The sequence below is a fragment of the Anolis sagrei genome, chromosome 3 (assembly GCF_037176765.1).
Source record: "Anolis sagrei isolate rAnoSag1 chromosome 3, rAnoSag1.mat, whole genome shotgun sequence".
NCBI lineage: Eukaryota > Metazoa > Chordata > Lepidosauria > Squamata > Dactyloidae > Anolis > Anolis sagrei.
This window is the reverse complement of record NC_090023.1, coordinates 655,885-666,670: the sequence shown is the minus strand read 5'-3', so window position 1 is coordinate 666,670 and position 10,786 is coordinate 655,885. Positions and strand designations below refer to the sequence as shown.

Genomic DNA, 10,786 nt, shown 5'->3' with positions numbered 1-10,786 from the left:
ACCCTTCTAGATTCTTATCGTTCCTTATGCCATTGGCAAACAGTTCTATCACCATAGCAAATAGTATCGGCGACAAAGCGCACCCTTGTCTAGTTCCTCTAATCACTTTTATATCATTTGTCACTCCATCGTTTATGGTTACCACTGCTGAATTCCTTGAATAAAATTGTTTTAAAATTCCTTTTATTCTATTTCCCATTCCAAATTTATTCAGGATTTCCCTTAATGTCTCCCATTCCACACAGTCAAACGCTTTAAAAATATCTAATGATAATATCCCTACTTTTTCCTTCCCCTCTTTAGCCAAATAATTTTTTTAATACTCTCCCTATCAGATTTGACATTTATCTTCCTTTTACAAACCCGCACTGATCTTTTATATACTTATACATGCATTTATTCATTCTATTAGCTATTATCGCGGACAATATCTTTGCATCCTGATTAACTAACGATATGGGCCTGTATGACCCTGGGCCTGTTAAGTCTTTGTCAGGTTTAGGTATTAATATTATTAATGATCTCCTCCACGATTCTGGTATTTTATCTCCCTTCATTATTCCATTATACAGGGTTAGTCAAAATGCATAGGCCAATAAGCCATTCAATTGAATGGCTTATTGGCCTATGCATTTTGACTAACCCCGTACAATTCTAATAATTTTGGAGTTAAGACTTCTCTGAAGCTTTTATAATATTCTGTCCCTAGACCATCCAAACCTGGAGCTTTCCCTACTTTTAATTTCTTAATAACTTCCTCTATTTCTATCTTCTTAATAGGTTGTTATTGGATTACTCATATTTTGTTTTTTTATGCTGATGTTGTGATGGCCGACAGGGAGCTCTGGCGTGGACTAGTCCATGAGGTCACGAAGAGTCGGAGACGACTGAACGAATGAACAACATGCTGAAGTTAATTTTTCTTTTGTTTTAAGTTTATGTTATTATTATTTTTTATTTTTAAGATGCTTGTATTCACATAGGGCATTGAATTTTTTTTTGTGTAAACCTCCCTGAGTCCCCTGAGTCTATAAAAAAGGTTTTATTGTGTTATTATAGTATATATATTATTTTCCCCCAATGTGAGTCCTTTGATGTCTACGTACACTTGAACTTTCAGTGAAGCTCTGTCCACACTCCAAGCATTTATAGGGTTTCTCCCCAGTGTGAGTCCTTTGATGTGAACGTAGAACTGAATTCCGAGCAAAACTCTTTCCACACTCCAGGCATTTATAGGGTTTCTCCCCAGTGTGAGTCCTTTCATGTCTACGTAGGCCTCCATTGTCAGTTAACCTCTGTCCACATTGTAGGCATTTATAGCATTTCTCCCCAGTGTGAGTTCTTTGATGTCTACGTAGATGTGAACTCGAAGCGAAACTCTTTCCACACTCCAGGCATTTAAAGGGTTTCTCCCCAGTGTGAGTCCTTTGATGTGAACGTAGATGTGAATTCTGAGTGAAGCTCTGTCCACACCCCAGGCATTTAAAGGGTTTCTCCCCAGTGTGAGTCCTTTGATGTGAACGTAGATGTGAATTCTGAGTGAAGCTCTGTCCACACCCCAGGCATTTAAATGGTTTCTCCCCAGTGTGAGTCCTTTGATGTGAACGTAGATGTCCACTGCTACTGAAGGACTGTCTACACTCTAGGCATTTATAAGGTTTCTCCCCAGTGTGAGTCCTTTGATGTATACATAGACTTCCATTCTCAGTGAAGCTCTTTCCACACTCCAGGCACTTAAAGGGTTTTTCCCCAGTGTGAGTCCTTTGATGTCTACGTAGAATTCCACTCTGAGTGAAGTTCTTTCCACACTCCAGGCACTTAAAGGGTTTCCCCAGTGTGAGTCTTTTGATGTGAATGTAGATTTTCACTCCAAGCGAAACTCATTTCACACTCCAGGCACTTAAAGGGTTTCTCCCTAGTGTGAGTCATTTGATGTCTACGTAGATTTCCACTCTTAGAGAAACTCTTTCCACACTCCAGGCATTTATAGGGTTCCTCCCCAGTGTGAGTCCTGTGATGTGTACGTAGACTTCCACTATGAGTGAAGCTCTGTCCACACTCCAGGCATTTAAAGGGTTTCTCCCCAGTGTGAGTCCTTTGATGTGTACGTAGACTTGAACTTTCAGTGAAGCTCTGTCCACACTCCAAGCATTTATAGGGTTTCTCCCCAGTGTGAGTCCTTTGATGTGAACGTAGAACTGAACTCCGAGCAAAACTCTTTCCACACTCCAGGCATTTATAGGGTTTCTCCCCAGTGTGAGTCCTTTCATGTCTACGTAGGCCTCCATTGTCAGTGAACCTCTGTCCACATTGTAGGCATTTATAGCGTTTCTCCCCAGTGTGAGTTCTTTGATGTCTATGTAGATGTGAACTCGAAGCGAAACTCTTTCCACACTCCAGGCATTTAAAGGGTTTCTCCCCAGTGTGAGTCCTTTGATGTAAACGTAGATGTGAATTCTGAGTGAAGCTCTGTCCACACTCCAGGCATTTAAAGGGTTTCTCCCCAGTCCTTTGATGTAAACGTAGATGTGAATTCTGAGTGAAGCTCTGTCCACACCCCAGGCATTTAAAGGGTTTCTCCCCAGTGTGAGTCCTTTGATGTGAACGTAGATGTGAATTCTGAGTGAAGCTCTGTCCACACACCAGGCATTTAAAGGGTTTCTCCCCAGTGTGAGTCCTTTGATGTGAACGTAGATGTCCACTGCTACTGAAGGACTGTCTACACTCTAGGCATTTATAAGGTTTCTCCCCAGTGTGAGTCCTTTGATGTATACGTAGACTTCCATTCTCAGTGAAGCTCTTTCCACATTCCAGGCACTTAAAGGGTTTCTCCCCAGTGTGCGTCCTTTGATGTCTACGTAGAATTCCACTCTGAGTGAAGCTCTTTCCACACTCCAGGCACTTAAAGGGTTTCTCCCCAATGTGAGTCTTTTGATGTGAATGTAGATTTTCACTCCAAGCAAAACTCATTTCACACTCCAGGCACTTAAAGGGTTTCGCCCTAGTGTGAGTCATTTGATGTCTACGTAGATTTTCACTCTTAGAGAAACTCTTTCCACACTCCAGGCATTTATAGGGTTTCTCCCCAGTGTGAGTCCTTTGATGTGTACGTAGACTTCCACTCTGAGTGAAGCTCTGTCCACACTGTAGGCATTTATAGGGTTTCTCTCCAGTGTGAGTCCTTTGATGCGTACGTAGATTGTCACTCTGAGTGAAGCTCTGTCCACACTGTAGGCATTTATAGGGTTTCTCTCCAGTGTGAGTCCTTTGATGTGTACGTAGATTTCCATTCTGAGTGAAGCATTGCCCACACTCCAGGCATTTATAGGGTTTCTCCCCAGTGTGAATCCTCTGATGTGAACATAGAAGTCCATTCTCAGTGAAGCTCATTCCACACTCCAAGCATTTATAGGGTTTCTCCTCAGTGTGAGTCCCTTGATGCAATCGTAGACTTGAACTGTGAGTGAAGCTCTTCCCAAGCTCCAAGAATGTGTATGGTTCCTTCCCAGTGTGAGTTTTTTGATTCAAATGTAGACCTGAACTTAGAGGGAAGCTCTTTCCACATTCCAGGCATTTGTAGGGATTCTCTCCAGTAGAAGTTCTTTCATGCTGCTGCAGATCATCCCTCCAAGTGAAACTCGTTCCACACTCCAGACACTCAAATGCTCTCTCCTCCATGTCAAGAGTGATATGGCTGTGTAATTGTTATCTGGATACTTGACTCTTCATATTTTCCTTTCTTATCTGTGAGGTCAAGAATTCTGCAAGATCATCATCTTGAGAGGATTTCTTCTTATATGTCTTCTTATATTATTGGTTCTTTAGTGCATCTAAGAGGTAGCTGCATGGAATCCTCATTTACCTGGTTAAGAAAGAAGTGAAAGGTTATTATTATTATTATATTGATTGTGAAAGCCATCCCCTACATGGCTGCCAGCCTCCTCCTGGTAGACTCAAATCAAGGAAAAGCTTTATGAGAACTGCCACTCCTCTTGGCGTCCCCCCAGCAACAGCAAGAGCTTCCCTCTGGGCAGCTAGACCAGGAAACCCCAACTGGATGGCCCCCCACGTGGGAGGGTCTTTCTCGAGGGGCAAACCAAGAACGGGCAAATTGGAAGTCCCTGAACAGACTCAGAAGTGGAGTGGGCAGATCAAAGACATCCTGGCAAAATGGCACAACCTAAAAGAATCCCACACTTTATGTGACTGTGGAGCAGAACAGACAACTCCGCATCTGTATCCACTGTGCCCTGCCTCATGTACAGAGGAGGAATTGTTGGAGGCTACAGACAATGCTGTTGCCCGTTTTTGGTCAAAAAATTTGCTGTTGCCACCTGCGCTCCTCTATTTTTATCGGTTTTATACTAATTTATGCAATGCTTTTTATACGAAATAAATAAAATTATATTGATTTATAGCCTGCTTTATCTCCCCTCATGGATACTGAAAGCAGCTGAACATAAAACATCAGCATACAATTTAAACATAAAAATATGCAGACATTAAAACAGAATTAAATATAAACGGTATTTAAACATTCCCAGATCAAAACCATTAAAACATACCCAAGGTTAAAAACCACAACACCCCCTGAAGTGATCTTTAAAATCTTCTTCTTCAAAAGCCTGTCTGAATAAAAAGGTTTTAGCCTCATGCAGTAAGGACCACAGCAAGGAGGGGGCCATTTTGGCTTCCTTGAGGAGGGAGTTCCAGAGTCGAGGGGCAGACACTGAGAAGGCCCTCTCTCTCATTCCCAGCAACCAAGCTTGAGATGGAGGTGGGACCAAGTGAAGGGCCTCTCCTGAAGATCTCAGTGACCAGGCAGGTCCGTATAAGGCAGCGTTTCCCAACCTAGGGGGCGGGACCCTGGGGGGGGGGCAGCAAGGGGACTTTCAGAGGGGTCACCAAAGACCATTGTAAAACACATATTTCTGATGGTCTTAAGAAGCCTTTTGAAGATCTTTCTGACTGTCCTTCTCTTCCTTTTTGGTGTTTGTGAACTACAACTTCCAGAATTCCAAAACAGACCCCCAACCCCACCGGTATTCAAATTTGGGCAGTGAAGTTCATTGCCACCTGGAAACCGATGTCCTCAATGCGGGAGAACATGTGGGTCAAGACTAGGGCTCCACAGCCATCTGCAGACCCACCGCCAAGACACCACATCTGGAAGACCCTCATCCTTGAGCTACAAGGCATTGCCTAATAAATAAATAAAAAATGGGCGTATCGAGTATTTGGTCCAAATTTGGTCCAGTGAATGAAAACACGTCTTGCATATCAGATATTTACACTACGATTCATAACAGTAGCGGAATTAAAGTTGTGAAATAGCCGTGAAGGAGCAGTGTAAATCATTGTATGGTTTGGTGTCAGCACAACATGAGGAACTGTATGAAGGGGACGCGGCATTAGGAAGGTTGAGAAACAGTGTGCTCAATGCTGAGGGACACAAAGAGTCCTGGGCTGCTTACCATCCCACGATGGGTTCCAGATCTCCTTCCTGAGCATCCCAAATCAGAGGCCGACTGCCCCCAAATTCCCCGTCTGTTCCCAAAGGAATCCTGCCGCCAACCAAGACCCGGCCTCCCCACCTGACTAATTCAAACTCACATTCAGGCTTGTTGGAAGGTTCACAAAATGAGCTTCTGCTTTATAAAAATTCTAGTGTATTAGTTAAATAATGAAAAACCCAGAGATATACGTTTACAAACAGAGCACACAACATACAGAGACAGAAACCAACACAGGAGCCAATGCCGTCCCTCCATCCCTGCACCCGCGAACCCACCACCTTGGATGTACTACCTTCCCATACAAGCTCCTCACATAGTTCCGCTTGCAGCATCCTTAAGGCCAACTTCTGCCTTCTTTCCAAGATAGGCAAAGACCAGCCGCCATTTGTTTACAAAATCATCATCATTTTTATCTCAAAGTTTGGCCATTTGTACATCATCTATTAATTAATGATGTAACATTAGAAGATGTGGAGCATTCCTGCTCCCTCGGCAGCCACAAAAGTCAACATTGACACTACTGAAATACAACACCTCCTGAGCTCTGCAAGTGCAGCATTCTTCCGAATGAAGCAGAGAGCATTTGAGGACCGGGACATCCGTAGGGAGACCAAGGTGCATGTTTAGAAAGCCATTGTCCTCCCAACCCTGCTATACGCCTGTGAAATGTGAACTATCTAATGACGTCACGTGCAACTCCTGGAATGATTCCATCAGCGCTGCCTCCCAAAAATCCTGCAAATCCCTTGGGAAGACAGGCAGCCAAATGTCATCGTGGTGGAAGAAGCAAAGACCACCAGCACTGAAGTGATGCTCCTCTGCCAACACCTCCGCTGGACTGAAAGAAGCAGAGATGCCCGCGCACCGTCTCCCTAAGCAGTTGCTCTATTCTGAACTCAAGAACGGAAAACGAAATGTTGGAGGACAAGAAAAGAGATTCAAAGACGGGCTCAAAGCCAGCCTTAAAAACTGTGGCACAGACACCGAGAACTGGGAAGCCCTGGCCCTTGAGAGCTCTAGCTGGAGGTCAGCTGTGACCAGCAGTGCTGCAGAATTTGAAGAGGCACAAACAAGAGGGCGAAAGAGAGAAATGTGCCAAGAGGAAGACACGCCAAGCCAACCCTGGCCAGGAACGCCTTCGCTCTGGAAACCGAAGCCCTCACTGCGGGAGATGTGGGTCAATAGGGCTCCAGTCACCTACACACCCACCGCCAGGACACCGAATTAGGAGGACAATCTTACTCAGACAACAAGGGATCGCCTACGTAACCCTCTTTCTCGTAAGTAGTTCTCTTTCTCCCTCCCGATTTAGCTATAATAATTCTTGCTGTGACAAAGCTGTATTGGCAAAATTCTTTATCTTTCCGATTTCTCTTCTAACAGACATTAATCATGACTTGTTTTCTTATAATTGCGTGCCAGGAGAGATCTGAGTGGAGAGGTATAAAAGTGAAAGTAGCTATTATTAGCTTTTAACTCTCACTTTTTATCAGTTCATTAATGCTCCCTTGTTCTGCTTTTCTCAGTTCATCTGAAGACGTTGATTACTCACTGTGATCCTGTCGTATTTTGGAGTTTTAGCTCATTATATTTTCCTCCTTCAGGAGCTCGCGAATTTAGCTGCCGTTCATCAAGACGTGGGTTTAGGGAGGGAGGTGTCTTTGGAGACCCACTCCCTCACTCACAACAACAAACAACAACAACAATAATAGGGAGCAGGGGGCATTGAGGTCACTCCCTTAAGGAAAATAATATGGGTGTGGCCTACCAGGAAGCCACACTTCCTGTCAATCTCCCCAAAGGGAGGGCAGAGAAAGAAAGGGATCCATATCCATCCATCGATCTATCTATATTCATGCTCACGGGCAATCTTTAGAATTCTGAGGTTTACATCTAGACATGGATGGCTTTTCACATGGACAATTATATGTTGCGTGTTCTAGAGACAACAAACCAGACCATCTCTAAATCTGCTGCATCATTATGGGGTGCCTGCGCCCTACACCCTACACTGGAGAAATTACACTGTTTAGCCGGTGTAGCAGTTGACAGTGAAAGGACCAAGGCGGTGACATCTCCGGCCCACCCCATGTTTGGGTATCAGACAGCATGCCAACGACTTAAATCAAGAAATAGTTTTCTAAGATCTACAGAGACACTTACTGGAACACCTCAGCAAGCGAGAGTCCAAAAGTGGCAGGCTCAAACCCAGAACCTCAACCAATGGCTGATACCAAATGAGAGACTCCCCCCTGGGCACACAGAAGACAGGGCCACTTGGAAGGTGCTGAACAGACTGCGCTCTGGCACCACGAGATGCAGAGCCAATCTTAAGAAATGGGGCTACAAAGTGGAATCCACGACATGCGAGTGTGGAGAAGAGCAAACCACTGACCACCTGCTACAATGCACCCTGAGCCCAGCCACATGCAAAAGGGAGGAACTTCTTGCGGCAACACCAGAGGCACTCCAAGTGGCCAGAGACTGGTCAAAGCACATTTAATCAACTACCAAGCTTGCAAACTTTGTGTTTTGTTTGTTTTTAATGCAATACAACTGTTTGGTTCGCACCTGACACAATAAGTAAACACCTCTAAATCTGCGCAGACAAAGGAAGAACAGTACATATTGTATACCCACAAGCACTGCCCTTTCTCCTCCCTTTCCCTCCCATTGAACCAGACTAGGCCACAGGACCTTCCTAAGGTGAAGTTGTCCTCATTCCTCGCATTCCCAGGATTCCGAGGGATATGCCTATCCGTTACGTGAGGCCGCCCTGAGTCCCCTTTGTGGGGAGAAGGGCCGGGTAGAAATGACATGAAATAAATAAAAATCAATAAATGCCATTTCAATTTCGGAGTCTAAATGTGGAAGGGATTTTGGAGTCTTCGTGGCCAACAGGGTGAACGTGAGCCAACAGTGGGATGCAGCAGCCAAAAGAGCCAGTGGGGTTTGGGCTGCATCACAAGGAGTGTCCGGATGGAGGGAAGTCCGGGCGCCTCTCTCTTCTGCTTCGGTCAGACCTCTTCACCTGGAATCACACTGGGTCCAGTTCTGGGCCCCACGGTTCAAAAGGGAGTTTGACTTTAAGCTGCAAGGTGAACAGAGGAAGAGGGAGACTCAAAGGATCAAAGCTCTGGAGACCTTGAACAGTCCCTATGAGGAGCATCTAAAGAGCTGTTTAACCTCATATCATCATCATCATCATCATCATCATCTTTAATTACTTATTAATCGCCCTCCATCCAAGATGCTCCAGGCGATTTACACTGCAGAAATTACACAGGATAAAACACATACATACAAATATTAAAATTAACACGGGTCAAATGCTCTAGTAAAAAGCCAGGTCTTAAGTGCTAGGATAAAACGCCCCAAGTCGCGCATGGCTCATCTCAAATGGGGAGGCAAGGAATTCCACAATAAGGCAGGGGCAGAAACAGAGAAGGCCCATCTGCGTCTGGTGCTTTCCAAGTGCACTTCCCTAGGACTTGGTATATAGAGCAGATCGCGTTGGGATGGTCGTGGCGACCTCCGATGATGGGAGAAGGAGAGACGGTCTCTAAGATACAATGGACCCTGGCCATATAAAGTTTTAAAGGTCAGGACCAGCATCTCATACAAACCACGATACTCAATTCGGAGCCAGTGTAGATACCGCAGCACTAGTGTTATATGGCATTTCATGGGCGTTTTTGTGAGTAACCTGGCTGCAGCATTCTGGACAATACGGAGCTTTCGGGTCGTAGAAATAGGAAGGCCAACATACAAGGCGTTACAACAGTCCAGCCTAGATGTGACCGTGGCATGGATGACTGTTGCCAGAGCCTCATCCGACAGGTAAGGTGCCAGTTGCCTCGCTTGTCGTAGATGGGAAAAGGCCTGTTTGCTGGCAGCAGCGCCTGAGCCTCCATCGTCAGCTGCAAATCCAAAATGACACCCAAGCTCTTAACGGTAGGCGATGGAGATAGAGCGGCGCCATCAAAGGCAGGTAACGGATGGGTTGGACCTATCGGGCAGCCATGCCACAGGATCTCAGTCTTCGCCGGATTCACCTTCAGTCTGCTAGCATGTAGCCAGTTCGACAGAGCCTCCAGGCATAAGGTGAAATTGTCAGGTATTGACGTTACTCCAGGCTCCAACCGCAACAGGAGTTGGGTGTCGTCCGCATATTGATAGCAGTCCAGGCCGAATCTCCGAACCAAACTGGCAAGGGGTCTAATGTAGATGTTGAAAAGAAGAGGGGAGAGAATTGCACCTTGGGGTACCCCACATAGGAGGTACTTTCAGAGATTTGGTCCTTATATTCCACGCACTGACTCCGATTTCGGAGGAATGAATTGAACCAATTGAGGGCTTGACCGTGAACTCCAGACATGGGGAGACGGTGGATCATTAAATCGTAGTCAACAGTGTCGAACGCTGCAGTAAGATCGAGAAGTACCAGAAGCGCCGATCCACCGCTATCAGACTGGCGACGAAGTTCATCTGTAATAGCAACAGGACCGTCTCCGTCCCATGACCCGGGCGAAAGCCTGACTGGAAAGGGTCCAGGCTGGCTGTGTCATCCAAAAATTGCTACAATTGTCCCAATACAGCCCGCTCTATCACCTTACCTAAGAATGGAAGATTAGAGACGGGACGATAATTGGCAAGGTTCATAGGGTCCAGGTTGGGCTTCTTCAACAAGGAACGGACCCTTGCCTCTTTTAGGTTTTCTGGGAAAACCCTTTGTTCAAGAGAGCCATTGATTATATTGCTCAAAGGATCGAATAGTCCTTCTAGGCAGCTCTTAACCAGCCAAGAGGGGCACGGATCAAGGGAACAGGGGGTTGGCTTTGCAGCAGCCAGGATTCTGGTGACATCTTCCGCATCTAGCGGGATGAATCGATCGAAAATAGGCCCACTAAGTGGCCACGGAGTCTCCAGCTCCAGTGTCGGGCGTAGGGGACAGTTCCTGCCGGAGCAAAGTGATTTTATCAGTAAAAAATTTCTGGAATGCCGCAGCTGTAGGAGCCATGGTTGCTGGGTTCTGGACTGGGGGAGCCGGGCTCATCAAAGCACGAACAATTTTGAACAACTGTGCTGGGCGCGATCTGGCAGAGGCTATTAAGGAGGAATTATATGATTTTTTTTCGTCCTTGACGGCTGACTCATAGGACTTGCGAAAAGTCTTAAAAGTGAACACTGGCACCTCATCGGGTTTCCGGCACCATTGTTCTAGCCGCTTTCGTGCTTGCTTCATCAGCCGTAGCTCATTAGTATACCAA

The 10,786-nt window shown here is 45.6% G+C and overlaps 1 protein-coding gene across 1 annotated transcript; it reads right to left on the bottom strand.

Annotated features, from left to right (window-relative positions):
* Positions 1 to 628: 628 nt before the first annotated feature.
* On the bottom strand, positions 629 to 10,178 carry LOC137096547 (oocyte zinc finger protein XlCOF6-like). Its single transcript, XM_067466208.1, has 3 exons — positions 10,133 to 10,178; positions 9,801 to 10,004; positions 629 to 1,879 (listed from the first exon to the last, which is right to left on the bottom strand). The coding sequence occupies exons 1-3, from the start codon at positions 10,176 to 10,178 to the stop codon at positions 1,068 to 1,070; spliced, it is 1,062 nt and encodes a 353-aa protein (XP_067322309.1). The 3' UTR covers positions 629 to 1,067.
* Positions 10,179 to 10,786: the final 608 nt, after the last annotated feature.